The 16,512-nt window shown below is 45.4% G+C and overlaps 1 protein-coding gene across 4 annotated transcripts in view; it reads left to right on the top strand.

Annotated features, from left to right (window-relative positions):
- The window catches only part of COQ5 (coenzyme Q5, methyltransferase), a 26,466-nt gene extending 9,954 nt beyond the window's left edge, over positions 1–16,512 (top strand). Inside the window, exons 3-8 of one of the 4 annotated variants that reach the window (XM_009004777.6) lie at positions 1,163–1,384; positions 5,807–5,913; positions 9,693–9,781; positions 10,748–10,859; positions 10,942–11,008; positions 16,356–16,469. In XM_009004777.6, the coding sequence (XP_009003025.4) occupies positions 1,163–1,384; positions 5,807–5,913; positions 9,693–9,781; positions 10,748–10,859; positions 10,942–11,008; positions 16,356–16,360 (602 nt within the window). In that variant the 3' untranslated portion in view covers positions 16,361–16,469. Of the gene's footprint in view, positions 1–1,162; positions 1,385–5,806; positions 5,914–9,692; positions 9,782–10,747; positions 10,860–10,941; positions 11,874–14,160; positions 14,300–16,355 lie in introns of those variants that run through there. The other 3 variants (XM_009004776.5, XM_009004779.6, XM_002753088.6) reach the window with 3 other exon arrangements.

The following is a 16,512-nucleotide window of genomic DNA, read 5'->3' as shown; positions in this document are numbered from 1 at the left end:
AAGGTTTTTAAAAATTAGCCGGATCTGGTGGCACACGCCTATAGTCCCAGCTACTCAGGAGGCTGAAATGGGAGGATCTCTTGAACCCAGGAAGTCAAGGCTGCAGTGAGCCATAGTTGTACTACTGCACTCCAGCCTGGGAGACAGAGCAAGACCTTGTCTAAAAAAAAATGAAAAAATATATATATATAAAGAGACTAGTCAGTAAGGGTGGTATATGCCTATAATCCCAGCTATTTGGGAGGCTGAGGCAGGATGAATGCTTGAGCCCAGAAGTTGTAGGACAGCCTCGGCAACATAGTGAGACCCTCATTCTACAAAAAAATAGATAGTCTCACTCTATCCCCCAGGGTGAAGTGCAGTGGTGCAATCTCAGCTCCCTGTAACCTCTGCCTCCTGGGGTCAAGCAGTTCTCCTGGCTCAGCCTCCCAAGTAGCTGGGATTATAGGCATGTGCCACCACATGTGTTTCGCCTTTTTGGCCTGGCTGGTCTCAGACTCCTGACCTCAGGCGATCCATCAGCCTCGGCCTCCCAAAGTGCTGGGATTACAGGCGTGAGCCACCGTGCCTGGCCCAATTTTTTAAATAAAAAAAAAAAGTTGGCCAGGCGTGGTGGCTCACGCCTGTAATCCCAGCACTTTGGGAGGCCGAGACAGGTGGATCACGAGGTCAAGAGATTGAGACCATCCTGCTGGTCAACAAGGTGAAACCCCGTCTCTACTAAAAATACAAAAAATTAGCTGGTCATGGTGGTGCGCGCCTGTAGTCCCAGCTACTCGGGAGGCTAAGGCAGGAGAATTGCTTGAACCCAGGAGGCAGAGGTTGCGGTGAGCCGAGATCGTGCCATTGTACTCCAGTCTGGGTAACAGCAGTGAAACTCTGTCTCAAAAAAGAAAAAAAAGTTAGTGTTGAAATGAGTAGAAACTTTCACGTTCACATTCTCAGCTATGATTGTGCCTCTGCACTCCAGCCAGGGTGACAAGAGTATGACCCTGTCTCTAACAGAAAGAAGAAAGGACTTGCCTTTCAGCCACACTGAATGCAGTTAGCTAACACAGGTACTCCTGTGCCTCTGTTACCCCTTTTGGTTTTAGGAAATGCTGTTTCTTCCTTTTTTATTTTTGTTTTAGTCTGCATCTTTCCTCATGTTGGCTTCTCACAGGTGACATTGCATTCCGGTTCCTAAATTATGTTCAGTCCCAGCATCAGAGAAAACAGAAGAGGCAGTTAAGGGCCCAACAAAGTTTATCCTGGGAAGAAATTGCCAAAGAGTACCAGAATGAAGAAGATTCCTTGGGTGGGTCTCATGTCATGGTGTGTGACATCAACAAGGAGATGCTAAAGGTTGGAAAGCAGAAAGCCTTGGCTCAAGGATACAGAGCTGGTGAGTCCTGCAGAAGGCAGACACGGGTGAAATGTTTGTATTTTTATAGAGTAAGGTGGAGTGTGTGAAATATTGAAATGCTTTATCTTCTGGCTTTCGGAAACTTACCGATGGGCAGGTTGAAGATCAGTTGCATGGCTGAATCTCGTTTGTGTGGTGTCTTATGCATTATTTATGCATAGCAACCCATTGAGTGAGCTTACCCAGCCCTATGTGACTGGGGAGATCACCAGAGCCCAAAGTCAAGAATCTTAACCAAGTCACACAACTTCTCAGTGACACATCCCAAATTGGAGTTGAATCTTCAGATCTCAGCTCTCAGCCCCTGAGAAAAGTTTTGCTGTCATTTCCCAGCAGCTTCAGGGTGACCTTAGTATATCATTCCCATTCTTGAACCATTCTATTCTCCTGTCCATTCTATACTCCTGTCCAAGGATAGTTTGATTGCTGTGCAACTGGACCTCTCATTTCCTGTAAAGAAAGAACTCGAGGCTGGGCCCATATTGTAGGTGGGCCCATGGCTCACACCTGTAATCCCAGAACCTTGGGAGGCCAAGATGGGAGGATTACTTCAGCCTAAGAGTTCCAGGCTACAGTGAGCTATGATTGCACCTCTGTACTCCAGCCTGAGTGACAAACTGAGACCCTGTCGCTAAAGAAATTTAAAAAGTAGAAAAAGAAATAACTTGCCCTTCAGCCACAACGAGTGTAGTTAGCTAGGATTACAGGCATGAGCCACTGTGTCCAGCCATTTTTTTGTGTTTTTAGTAGAGATGGAGTTTTACCATGTTGGCTAGACTAGTCTGGAACTCCTGGCCTCATGTGATCCACCCATCTCTGACGCCCAAAGTATTAGGATTACAGGCATGAGGCACTGCGCCTGGCCCAGCTTTGCAGAGCTGCTACTCTGCGCTCTTCCATGCTGGCCAGGCGCCACAGATGGCCACTGTGAGGGGCAGTGGTATACAACAAAGAATGTCCCTCAGGTCTACTTCAGCATTTCTCTCCTTCTCCTCCCCCATCAAGAGTGTCTATGGTTATTTTAGCTCAATTCTTCCTCCTTTTCCTCCTCCCACCCCCAGAAGGAGCTGCCTGGATGAACTGCAGCCCACTTGGCCCCCAAGCTGAAGGGCTTCTTTGTTAACCATCAATACCAGTCAGAAGGCAGAGAGTCACTAGTGTTTTTAGACAAAGGAACTATGTTTCCTTACTCCTACTGACAAACATGTTTCCCTTCTCTCTGGTACTCAGCCATAAAGAACGGAAAACAAAGATATTGAAATGATACGCAGTGTTCCATTTCTGGAATCATTTCTTCTTTCGCATAGACTGCCCTTCGAGCTTTCCTAACCACCAAGACAAATGCATGTGCTTAGCAATTATTTATTATTATTATTATTGGTTGTTTTTTTTTTTTGAGACAGAGTCTCGCTCTGTCACCAGGCTGGAGTGCAGTAGTGTGATCTCGGCTCATTGCAATCTCCGCCTCCTGGGTTCAAGCAATTCTCTTGCCTCAGCCTTCTGAGTAGCTGGGATTCCAGGCATGCACCACCATGCCCAGCTAATTTTTTTGTATTTTAGTAGAGAGAGGGTTTTACCATGTTGGCCAGTATGGTCTCGATCTCCTGATCTCTTGACCTCATCTCCTGACTCATGGTGCCCAGACTGTGTAAGAATTATTAAGTGCCCCATAATACAGTTTTATCTTTCATCTTTGCTCTGTCAGTTTCCAATAATCAAACCTTTGCAAAAACATCATGAAAAAAAAGTAGAAACTAAGTAGGAGGACCTTAGAAATTATTTAATAATTAAAAAAAAAGAAATTATTTAATAAATATAAAAGTTAGACTGGGCACGCTGGCTCATGCCTGTAATCCAAGCACTTCAGGAGGCCGAGATAGGTGGATCATCTGAGGTCAGGAGTTTGAGAGACCAACCTGGCCAAACTCCATTTCTACTAAAAATACAAAAGTTAGCCAGGCATGGTGGTGGGCGCCTATAATCCCAGCTACTCGGGAGGCTGAGGCAGGAGAATCACTTGAACCTGGGAGGTGGAGGTTGCAGTGAGCTGAGATTGCACAGTTGCACTGCAGCCTGGGCAACAGAGTGAGACTCTGTCTCAAAAACAAAAGAAGAGAAATATAAAAGTTAATGTCTGGTTGGGTGCAGTGGCTCATGCCTGTAATCCCAACACTTTAGGAGACTGAGGCAGGTGGGTCACCTAAGGTCCAAAGTTGAAAATCAGCCTGGCCAACATGGTGAAACCCCTTCTCTACTAAAAATACAAAAGTTAACCAGGCGTGGTGGTACGCACCTGTAATCGCAACTACTTGGGAGGCCGAAGCAGGAGAATTGCTTGAACCCAGGAGGTGGAGGTTGCTGAGCCAAGATTGTACCATTGCACTCTAGCCTGGGTGACAAAGCGAGGCTCCATCTCAAAAAAAAAGTTAATATGTAGCTTAACTACTTTTTAAAAAATGTGTAGCGTGGTTATGTGTTTTATTTATATTTTTTACGTAGGACTTTTCTTCCCAAATGGAAGATCTTAGGGGCAGGAGCTTTAAAAAATATATGTTTGATGGCCAGGCATGGTGGCTCATGCCTGTAATCCCTGCACTTTGGGAGACTGAGGTGGGTGGATCACCTGGGATTGGGAGTTTGAGACCAGGCTGACCAACGTGGAGAAACACTGTTTCTACTAAATATACAAAATTAGCTAGGCGTGGTGGTATATACCTGTAATCCCAGATACTCAGGAGGCTGACACAGGATAATCGCTTGAACCTGGGACACTGAGGTTGCGGTGAGCCGAGATCGTGCCGTTGCACTCCAACTTGAGCAACAAGAGCAAAACTCCAGCTCAAAAACAAAATGTGTGTATATATACATATGTATATCTGTGTACTAAAAATGCAAAAAAATCAGCCAGGCATGGTGGCAGGTGCTTGTAATCTCAGCTACTCAGGAGGCTGTGGCAGGAGAATTGCTTGAACCCAGGAGGTAGAGGTTGCAGTGAGCCAAGATCACGCCACTGCACTCTAGCTTGCGCGACAGAGCAAATCTGTCTCAAATATATATATATGTGTGTATGTGTGTGTGTATATATATATGATGGATTAGAAAAATGAAATGTTTGAGAAGTTTTGGAATTTTTTTTTGAGACGGAGTTTTGCTCTTGTTACCCAGGCTGGAGTGCAATAGCGTGATCTCAGCTCACCGCAATCTCCGCCTCCTGGGTTCAGGCAATTCTTCTGCCTCAGCCTCCTGGGTAGCTGGGATTATAGGCACACGCCACCATGCCCAGCTAATTTTTTGTATTTTTAGTAGAGACGGGGTTTCACCATGTTGACCAGGATGGTCTCGAGCTCTTGACCTCGTGATCCACCCGCCTCAGCCTCCCAAAGTGCTGGGATTACAGGCTTGAGCTACCACGCCCAGCCTAGTTTTTCTTTTTTTCTTTTTTTAATTTTTTTTTAGACTAGTCAAGTGCAGTAGTGAGAAGGGGGAAAGAGTAGAACAAGGAGTTCCATCTGTAACTGACTGTGAACAATCAATTGAGGTAACTCACTACCTTCAGACCAGCCATAGGCACTAGTTTTAAACTCCATTTTACAGATGAGGAAACTGAGACAAAGTAGTTTATTCAAGAATATACAGGGCCGGGCATGGTGGCTAATGCCTGTAATCACAGCACTTTGGGATTCACGAGGTCAAGAGATCGAGACCATCCTGGCGAACATGGTGAAACCCCGTCTACTAAAAATACAAAAATTAGGTGGATGTGGTGGCATGTGCCTATAGTCCCAGCTACTCAGGAGGCTGAGGCAGGAGAATTGCTTGAACCTGGGAGGCGGAGGTTGCAGTGAGCTGAGATCGTGCCACTGCACTCAAAAAAAAAGAATATACAGGTCAGGCACAGTGGCTCACATCTGTAATCCCAGCACTTTGGGAGGCTGAGGCGGGAGGATTGCTTGAGCTCAGGAGATTGAGATCAGCTTGGGCAAGATGACGAGACCTCATCTCTCCAGAAGAAATTTTTAAAAATTAGCTGGACAGGGTGGTGTGTTCCTATAGTCCCAACTACTGGGGATGCTAAGGCAGGAGGATCCTTTGAGTCTAGGTGTTTGAGGGTACAGTTAGCTGTGATTGTGCCACTGTTCTCCAGCCTGGGTAAGAAAGCAAGACCACCCCCCCATGTCTAAAAAATAATAATTACTTAAAAATAAATTAAAAATATAAAAGGGAAAATATGTATACATAAGGAATATGCAACGAATAAATGGTGAACCTGGGATTTGACTCCAGGGAGCCTAACGCCCAGGACTTAGGCTCTCAAGCACAGTGCTCTACATGAAGTACATTCACTGGGTACAGGAAAGACAGCTGCCCAGACTGAGACCTCAAACTCATTTTCTCTTTCAGGACTTGCATGGGTATTAGGAGATGCTGAAGAACTGCCCTTTGATGATGACAAGTTTGATATTTACACCATTGCCTTTGGGATTCGGAATGTCACACACATTGATCAGGTACCAATGGCCGCATCCAGAGCTTGCGTGATTCTCAGGAAATTACCTCTGTTGCAGAGCTACCATGAGTTGAGGAAAGGAGGAGAGTTTTATTTATTTTATTTTATTTTTGAGATGGAGTCTCACTCTGTTGCCCAGGTTGGAACACAGTGGCGTGATATTGGCTCACCGCAACCTCTGCCTCCCGGGTTCAAGTGTTTCTTCTGCCTCAGCCTCCCAAGTAGCTGGGATTACAGGTACCTGCTACCATGCCCAGCTAATTTTTGTATTTGTAGTAGAGACAGGGTTTCACTGTGTTGGCCAGGATGGTCTCGATCTCTTGACCTCAGGATCTGCCCGCCTTGGCCTCCCAAAGTGCTGGGACTACAGGCGTGAGCCACCACGCCTGGCCAAGTTTTATTTTTTAAGATGGGGTCTTGCAGTGTTGTCCAGGCTGGTCTCAGTCTCCTGGGCTCAAGCAGTCCTTCCACATCTGCCTCTCAAGTAACTGGGATTACAGATACCCACCACCCCACCCAGTGAGAGACTAACACCACACAGCTGATCTCCATAGAAGTCTGTCTGTCTTGGATTGGTATTCACGTCTTTGGGATTTCTAGTCATGCTCTGGCGTTTTGTGTATTTCCTCATACTTTTGAAGCTCTCTGACCCTGTGAATTTGCAGAAGATCAGAGACATGTCAGAGGCTGACAAAGACAAGGGCCCTCAAACACTATTTTGACAAAAGTTTGCTGGATTCCTGGCTTTTCTACAGGAAAAAGGGAATGTTCAGCTCTTAATCTGATGGAGCTCTTCTTTGTTCCTACTTTATATTTGTTTGGTTTTTGTGTTTTTGGCGATGAAGTCTCAATCTGTTGCCCAGGCTGGAGGGCAGTGGCGATCTTGGCTCACTGCAACCTTTGCCTCCCAGGTGCAAGCGATTCTCTTGCCTCAGGCTCCCCTGGGATTACAGGCGCGTACCACCTTGCCTGGCTAATTTTTGTGTTTTTAGTAGAGACAGGATTTCACCATGTTGGTCAGGCTTGTCTCCAACTCCTGACCTCGTGATCTGCCTGCCTGGGCCCCCCAAAGTGTTCGGTTTACAGGCGTGAGCCACCACACTGGGCCACTATTCCTACTTTATTTTTTATTTTTATTTTTTGTAGAGATAGAGTTTCACCGTGTTGCCTTGGCTGATGTCAAACTCCTGAGCTCAAGCAATCCTCTCACCTCAGCCTCCCAAAATGCTGGGATTACAGGCTTGAGCTATTTTGCCTGGCCTTTATTCCAACTTTAATATATTCTGTTCAAAACACTTGAAGACCATGTGCAAAGCAAAGAGTTTCATTTTAGTAACATGGTGTCCAGCTGCCTGGGTCCTTTGGTTGAGTGGTATTTTTTTTTTTTTTTGACAGAGTCTCGCTCTGTTGCCCAAGCTGGAGTGCAGTAGTGTGATCTTGGCTCACTACAACTTTTGCTTCCCAAGTTCAAGCAATTCTCCTGCCTCAGCCTCCCCAGTAGTTGGGATTATAGGCGTGTGCTACTATGCCCAGCTAATTTTTATGTTTTTAGTAGAGACAGGGTTTCACCATGTTGGCAGGCTGGTCTCAAACTCCTGACCCTGTGATCCGTCTGCCTCGGCTTCCCAAAGTGCTAGGATTACAGGCATGAGCCACCGTGCTTAGCCATGTGGTGTGTTCTTTACAGTGTTCTTCAGTTTTGTTTCTGTCACGTTTCCTATGTCAGCAGCCAGTTTATTATTTCATTGAATTAAAAAAATTTTTTTGACCGGGCGCAGAGGTTGCAGTGAGCAGAGATCACGCCAGTGCACTCCAGCCTGGGCGACAGAGTGACACTCTGTCTCAAAAATAAATAAATAAATAAATAAATAAATAAATAAAATAAGTAACTGGGCCGGGCGTGGTGGCTTACGCCTGCAATCCAAGCACTTTGGAGGCCAAGGCGGGCGGATCACCTGAGGTCGGGAGTTCAAGACCAGCCTGACCAACATGGTGAAACGCCATCTTAAAAAATAAATAAATAAATAAATAACTGATGGGGTCAGGTTCGATGGCTCTTGCCTATAATCCCAGCACTTTGGGAGGCTGGGGCAGGAGAACTACCTGAGCCCAGGAGTCAGAGAACAGCCTGGGCAACATGATATCCCACCTCAAATGACAGATAGATAGATAGATAGATAGATAGATAGATAGATAGATAGATAACTGATTGATCAGGTTCAGTGGCACATGCCTGTAGTCCGAGCTACATGGGAGGCTGAAGCAGGAGGACTACCTGAGCCCAGGAGTCAGAGAACAGCCTGGGCAACATGATACCCCACCTCAGATGATAGATAGATAGATAGATAGATAGATAGATAGATAGATAGATAGATAACTGATTGATCAGGTTCAGTGGCACATGCCTGTAGTCCGAGCTACATGGGAGGCTGAGGCGGAAGGACTGCTTGAGCCCAGGAGTTCAAGGCTGTAGTATGATCACACCCGTGAATAACCACTATACTCCAAGCTGGGCAACATAACAGGGAGACCTTGTCTCTAAAAAATAAAAATAAAAAACGAGGTAGTTTATATCAGGCTACCTCAGGCTCTCTTTTTTGTGTGAGGATTAAAGCAGAAGGAACTTCATTATCATGTGAATTACAAATTTAAACTGGAGTGTTAGAGAAATTGGCTGTATCTCTTTCTCCTGATCTCTCAGAAGGTCAGCTGACAGCTTAGTTTGGGTTTGGTGACATGGAACTCGTGGAGTCACAAGATGGTGACTCCATTTTGATGCTTAGTCTGGTCTGTTGGAACCTAGTGCAGAAACTTAGTCCAAAACAATGTCTTCCTATACTTTTATTTAAAAGTGAATAACCTGGAACAGCAGTGCAGCACTTGTCTGTTCCAATAGAAAAGAAAAAAGAGAAAAAAAGTGAATAACCAGCTAGGTGCAGTGGCTCACACCAGTAGACCCAGCACTTTGGGAGGCCAAGGTGAGTGGATCACTTGAGGTCAGGAGATCGAGACCATCCTGGCTAACATGGTGAAACCCCGTCTCTATTAAAACTATAAAATTAGTTAGGCTTGGTGGTGTGTGCCTGTAATCCCAGCTACTTGGGAGGCTGAGGCAGGAGAAGTGCTTAAACCTGGGAGATGGAGGTTGCAGTGAGCTGAAATTTTGCCATTGGACTCCAGCCTAGGCAACAAGAGGGAAACTCCATCTAAAAAAAAAAAAAAAAAAGTTAGCTGGGCCTGGTGGCAGGCATCTGTAGTTCAGCTACCTGGGAGCCTGAAGCAGGCAGGAGAATCACTTGAACCTGGGAGGCGGAGGTTACAGTGAGCCAAGATCATGGCACTGCACACCAGTCTGGGTGACAGAGCAAGACTCCATCTCAAAAAAAATAAAATAACAGTGAATAACCCACATGCATGTCATTTCCACAGTAGAAACATTTCTGTAAGATAGTTTCCTTGAAGTAAAATTGCTTTATCAGAGAGAATATCCATTGCAATTTTGATAGGTAACTCTAAACTTGTCTTTCATGGAGTTGTACCAATCTGTAGTCGGTGTAGATGACCCCAGCTAGCTTTGTATAGTCACGAGCAGCAGAATGCCTATAGTATTTGGGATATGTGGGTTTAATTGCTGCTGTTACAGCTTCACAAGTGAGAACAAACGAGGTGTGTGGGCCATGATACCTCTTGTAATGCCTACAGAAGCTGAAGCTGTCTTGGCCTCATGGAACTGAGTGAGTCTACTGAGGAGTATGTCCTGTTGTTCCTTGTCTTGCTCAGGCACTCCAGGAAGCCCATCGGGTGCTGAAACCAGGAGGACGGTTTCTGTGTCTGGAATTTAGCCAAGTGAACAATCCCCTCATATCAAGGTTGGCACTGTTAACAGGACTTTATCTTCATTGGATAGCCCAGGTTTCCCACCCCGAAATGGATTGAAAATAGCCAGTAAGCTGTAAGCATGAACTTTGTAGTTCAGAGTACCAGAGATCAGCCAGTTCTGAATGACAGTATCTAGGCCAGAAGGGTCTCAAACTAGATCCAAGTTGGCTTACGTATGTATTTTAAGAAATGTACTTAGAGGCCCATATTTAAAAATCAGGAAATGGCTGGTCCAATGGCAGTGGGTTATCAGAACTTACTACTGGCATTCACGTTGCTATTCAACCCCCCACTGCTAAATTTGACTGGCTTAAAAAGAAAATCAGGAAATTTGGGCCAAGTGCGGTGGCTCATGCTTGTAATCCCAGCACTTTGGGAGGCTGAGGGGGTAGGATCGCTTGAGCCCAGAGTTCAAGACCAGCCTGTGCAATACAGTGAGACCATATCTCTACAAAACAAACAAACAAAAACAAATTTAAATTTTACGTAAAAATCTGGATTTCAAGCTTCACTTGAGAAATTAGATACATGGCAGCTCTGGGTAGGCCCATATCCCCACATGCCACAGAAAGGACTGAGTAGTAACTGTCCCTTCTCTACTTTATAGTACTTCCTAACTGTATCTGTCACTGTTCCTACTGGTCTCGTACCTGGCCCACTTAATTCAGGTTCTTCTTGATCCCTGTAGGCATTTGAGTTTGTGACCCCAGGTTTAGTCCTTCCTTCTTCTTCTTTTTTTTTTTTTTTTTTTAAGATGGGGTTTCACCATGATGGCCAGTCTGGTCTTGAACTCCTGACCTCAGGTGATCCACCCACCTCGGCCTCCCAAAGTGTTAGAATTACAGGCGTGACCACCACGCCCGGCCATGAGCCAGCGTGCCAACCCCTTCTTCTTATCTCAGGAAGAAATGAGGGGAATGTTCTAATCTTAATCTTTGATCTTTTTGTTTGCTTAGGCTTTATGATCTGTATAGCTTCCAGGTCATCCCTGTCCTGGGAGAGGTCATTGCTGGAGACTGGAAGTCCTATCAATACCTTGTAGAGAGTATCCGAAGGTTCCCGTCTCAGGTATGAAACTTCTCTGGCTTAAAACAAAGGCCCTACAGTTGAAATCCAGGCTACCCTGGCTGTATCTTTCCTTGTGTTTTAGGAAGAGTTCAAGGAGATGATAGAAGATGCAGGCTTTCACAAGGTCACTTATGAAAGTCTAACATCAGGTATTGTGGCCATTCATTCTGCCTTCAAACTTTAATTCCTTTCCTATCATGGAACATGAACCAATCACACCCTGTTGAAAGCCTGGAACTGAAGGATATTTTGGCAAATGAGACAACAGCAGAACATCTCCTCTTAAGGATACATACTTTGGACTCATGTTTGAATTGAACACTCTCCAAGTAGAAGAACAAATTCCTGTCACTTTTTTTTTTTTTTTTTTTTTTTGGAGATGGAATTTCACTGTTGTTACCCAGACTGGAGTGCAATGGCACGATCTTGGCTCACCGCAACCTCCACCTTCTGGGTTCAAGCAATTCTACCTCAGCCTCCCGAGTAGCTGGGACTACAGGCGCACACCACCATGCCCAGCTAATTTTTGTATTTTTAGTAGAGACGGGGTTTCACCTTGTTGACCAGGATGGTCTCAATCTCTTGACCTTGTGATCCACCCGCCTCAGCCTCCCAAAGTGCTGGGATTATAGGCGTGAGCCACCGCGTCCGGCCTCCTGCGTCCGGCCTCCTGTCACTTTTTTACGGCTTTCTTTGGAGTTGCTTCAGTCCATCTCCCAGAGGCATTTGGCTGTATTTTTGCTCAACCGCTAATTTCTCTTGGCTGTAGAGTGTGTGGTTAAGGTACAACCAGCACTGAGGCTCAGTTTTGAAGTGTATTTATAGCTTCTCTGCTGGTGCTGCCCTCCAGAGTGGGTGATAGATCATTTATTTGAAACCAATGATGACTTTAACCAGAAAACTTAATTGTACCTGAATCAACCTTTCAGCCTACTAGGACTGTCTAGGCCCAAGTCAGAGGACTAATGATCATGACAATTGTGTGCTGAACCAGTAAACGAGTTTGCCTTTTGATGATACTTGTCATTTTTTCTTGAAGGGGGTAAGGAAAATTTATTTTTCATTATTCTTTCAGTCCTCCTCCACAAAAAGCTACAATGTGGGTTGGGCGTGGTAGCTCACACCTGTAATCCCAGCACTTAGGCAGGCTGAGGCAGGCGGATCACTTGAGGTCAGGAGTTCAAGACCAACCTGTCTAACATGGAAAAACCCCATCTCTGAAAGGATACAAAATTAGCTGGGCGTGGTGGCATGGGCTTATAAATCCCAGCTACTTGGGAGGCTGAGGCAGGAGAATCACTTGAATCTGGGAGGCAGAGGTTGCAGTGAGCCAAGATCACGCCACTGCACTTCAGCCTGGGCAATATAGCAAGCCTCTGTCTCAAAAAAAAAAAAAAAGCTACTATGTGACCCAGTACTTGTCATATAGAAAACTGTTCACTAGGTTGGGCATGGTGGCTCACACCTGTAATCCCAGCCTGGCCAACATGGTGAAACCCCATTTCTACTAAAAATACAAAAATAGCTGGGCATGGTGGTAGGTGCCTATAATCCCAGCTACTTGGGAGGCTGAGGCAGGAGAATAGCTTGAGCCTGGAAGGCAGAGGTTGCACCAGCCAAGATCGTGCCACTGCACTCTGGCCTGGGCAACAGAGGGAGAATTGTCTCAAAAAAAAAGAAGAAAACGGTTCACTAAGTTCTTGCCGGAAAATAAATTTACCAGCAAACTCCTGTAGGGAGCTTTTTTGTAAGCATAAGCTTGTTTTATAGCAAAAAAAATGTTTGAAAACTATATAAGCTAACCTCCTTCAGTACTCAGAGATGGAGCTGGGACGACTTTTTGTCTCATTATAGTCCACTGTTTTCTTTTTCATTTTTTGTCATTTTTCAAACTTCTCCATGAATGCAGTCCAGTGATGTTAAAATGAGGCCATACATTTTTTTTTTTAAAGATGGGGTTTCACTGTGTTGGCCAGGCTGGTCTTGAACTCCTGACCTCAGGTGATCCACCCACCTGGGCCTTCCAAAGTGCTAGGATTACAGGCGTGAGCCACCACGCCTGGTCGAGGCCATAAATTTTTTAAGAGACAGAGTCTTGCTCTGTCACTCAGGCTGGAGTGAGCCAAGATCACTTGTGATCATTCCAAGATCATAGCCCACTGCAGCCTAAACTCCTGGACTCAAGCAATCCTCCCACCTCAGCCTCTCAAATAGCTGGGTCTACAGGCATATGCCATAGTGCCTGGTTAATTTTTTTATTTTAATTTTTATTTACTTATTTATTTATGAGACAGAGTCTCCCTCCATCATCCAGGCTGGAGTGCAGTGGTGTGATCTCAGTTCACTGCAACCTCTGCCTCCCAGGCTCAAGCCTTGGCCTCCCACATAGCTGGGATTACAGGCACCTATGACCACACCTGGCTCATTTTTGTATGTTTAGTAGAAACGGGGTTTCACCATGTTGGTCAGGCTGGTCTTGAAATCCTGATGTCAGGTGATCCGCCCACTTCAGCCTCCCAAAGTGTTGGGATTACAGGTGTGAGCCACTGTACCTGGCTGCTGTAACTTTTTTTTCTTTATAGAGACAGGGTCTCCCTGTGTTGCCCAGGCTAACTCTTGGGCTCAAGTGATCCTCCCACCTTGGCCTCCCAAATTGCTGGATTAAGGACAGGAGCCACTGCAACCAGCTGTAACTATTTTGAGTGTAGACGAATCTTAAGGTTTTAAAGGAGCCTTGTTAAGAAATTGTAGAAATCAGCCTGGCACAGTGGCCTACGCCTGTAATCCCAGCACTTTGGGAGGCCAAGGCGGGCAGATTGCTTGAATCCAAGAGTTTGAGACCACCCTGGGCAACATGGTGAAACCCTATCTCTACAAAAAATTAAAAAAACATTAGCCAGGTGTGGTGGTGCACACCTGTGGTCCCAGCTATTTGGAAGGCTGAGGTGGGAGGATCACCTGAGTCCAGGAGGCAGAGGTTGCAGTGAGCCGAGATCATGCCACTGTACTCTAGTCTTGGTGACAGAGTGAGATGAGACCCTGTCTCAAAAAAGAAAAATGAGTCTATGACTTGGCTAACAGTTTGTGGATAACTTAGTTCAAAGGTATGGGAAAGGGATTCAGATACGTTGCTTCCTGGCCCAGCACAGTAAGGATCATTTATGTACCTTCACTTAAAAGATCTTGCCCTATCACTGAAAAGCTTCCAGATGCAGCTAGCTACATACAAGTCTCTCAAAGAACAGCAGCTAAGAGCATTTGATAAATGCTTAGAAAAACTAAGCTTACATTTTCTTTTCAGCCAGCTGGAGCCTATTGGCCTTTGAAATTAACAGGAAAGAACAGGCATTGGAAGGAACTTCATAAACCATCAACCCTGTCTTCTCTCCATAGCAACGTGGTTTTCTCACATCTGAATAAAAAAACAAAAAAGCTGCCAACTTCTTGACAGTAAATATGGGACAGATCAAATTCAACTAAAACTGTTAATGTCTAGCTATCAGCTTTTTTTTTTTAACTGTTAATGTCTAGCTATCAGTCTTTTTTTTTTTTTTTTGGGTGGCTCACCTGAGGTCAGTTCAAGACCAGCCTGGCCAACATGGTGAAACCCACTATCAATCAGTCTTGAATCAGCTTTTGGGTCTATAGCTAGAGACAGATCATCTGTTCGGACTAGGACTTATCGCGACAAGCTAAAGCTTTGGAGGCCAAATTCCTTGTGGGCTTCAAACAGAAATATAGCCAGGTCACTAAAGAGGGAAAAGAGAAAAGATATGAATTAAACCAGGTGTGGTGGCTCATACCTGTAATCCCAACACCTTGGGAGGATCGCTTGAGCCCAGCCTGGGCAACACAGGGACACTCCAGCTCTACAAATAATTCAAGTTAGCTGGGCATGGTGGCACACACTTGTGGTCCCAGTTACTTTGGAAGCTAAGGTGACAGGATCACTTGGGCCCAGGAGGTCGAAGCTGCAGTGGGCTGTGATCGCACACTGCATTCTAGCCTGGGCAACAGGTGACCGTGTCTCAAAAAAAAATGAAAGTGGCCAGGCACGGTGGCTCACGCCTATAATCCCAGCACTTTGGGAGGCCGAGGCGGGTGGATCACGAGGTCAAGAGATCAAGACCATCCTGGTCAACAAGGTGAAACCCCATCTCCACTAAAAATACAAAAATTAGCTGGGCATAGTGGTGCGCGCCTGTAGTCCCAGCTACTCGGGAGGCTGAGGCAGGAGAATTGCCTGAACCCAGGAGGCGGAGGTTGTGGTGAGCTGAGATCGCGCCATTGCACTCCAGTCTGGGTAACAAGAGCAAAACTCCGTCTCAAAAAAAAAAAAAAAGTTAGAAAAAAGATGGAATCATGGGAACATTTTCAGTCGTTTATGTAAGAATGAACATAAATCACCCCAATTGCAATCTCCTGTTTATTCCATAGTACCTCATCCTTTTTTGCAGATAGCAGAAAAAAGTGCTACAATAAATAGTCAAAATTGCCAGGTGTGGTGGCTCATACCTGTAATCTCAGTACTTTGGGAGGCTGAAGCAGGCAGATCACCTGAGGTTGGGAGTTCGCGACCAGCCTGACCAACATGGAAAAACCCCATCTCTACTAAAAATACAAAATTAGCTGGGTGTGGTGGTGCATGCCTGCAATCGCAGCTACCTGGGAGGCTGAGGCAGAATTGCTTGAATCTGGGAGGTGGAGGTTGCGGTTAGCCAAGATTGCACCATTGCACTCCAGCCTGGGCAACAAGAGTGAAACCACACACACACACACAGTCAAAATTTTGCACCTCTACCCTGAAACCCTTCCAGTCCTAAAGTAGCAGAACTTCACTAGGATTCTTAAAGCCACACATTCTGAAGAAAAATAAACTTCCAAAGAGGTTACTGACCTAATTCTCTTACGATGGGAGTTACCACCCATCAACTCCAATCTATCGCCCTCTTCCGTGTAGCAGTCGCCTGGCTGCTGAGAAATCCCAATGGCCTCTTAGAGATCCAAGGGAAGTTTCCCAAGATGGGTGTGGGTTGTTTCAGCCTGTTGTATTTCCTTTCTACCTAAAAGTCTGCCCTATTTGCTTTTCTAAAACTGTAGTCCTCTAAAACTGATAGCAGGAAACCTTTGATGGCTACGCATTCCCAGCTTAATTGGGTCTTTTCAGGAAAAGGCATCTATTCACACTGTTCCTGACCACAGCAAAGTACAGCACGCTGATAATATAAACTCCTGCTAAGACTTTATTAGAAGAGAGAGCATGAAGACTGCTCAAAACATTTACTTCCCTTAAGGCCCTCTTCTTTCTAGACAGGGGAGGGGGCTAGCCAAGGGTCCTTGAATCAGTTTCATTATCCCAACTTTGAGTTTACTTCCATTTTATAGCCATAGAAAGCTTAAAGTACTATATATCCATCGCCACCACCCAAGCCCAAAGGCCCAGAACATTCTGTATCAATGTCTTAACAATTATCCTTAAACACTGATTTTTTTCAGATTAGGACTAAGATTTAAATGTGTCTCTGCCATGCATTGCATTTTTCGACATGCACAACAGTTGCAGGATGGGTGAGAATGTGACCAAGAGTACTGAAATACCCCACAGAAACTTACTTCTGTAAGGACGGACTCATCCCAACCAACCTGGAGATCT

Source organism: Callithrix jacchus, chromosome 9, assembly GCF_049354715.1.
Source record: "Callithrix jacchus isolate 240 chromosome 9, calJac240_pri, whole genome shotgun sequence".
NCBI lineage: Eukaryota > Metazoa > Chordata > Mammalia > Primates > Cebidae > Callithrix > Callithrix jacchus.
This window is presented reverse-complemented; position numbering and strand designations above follow the sequence as displayed.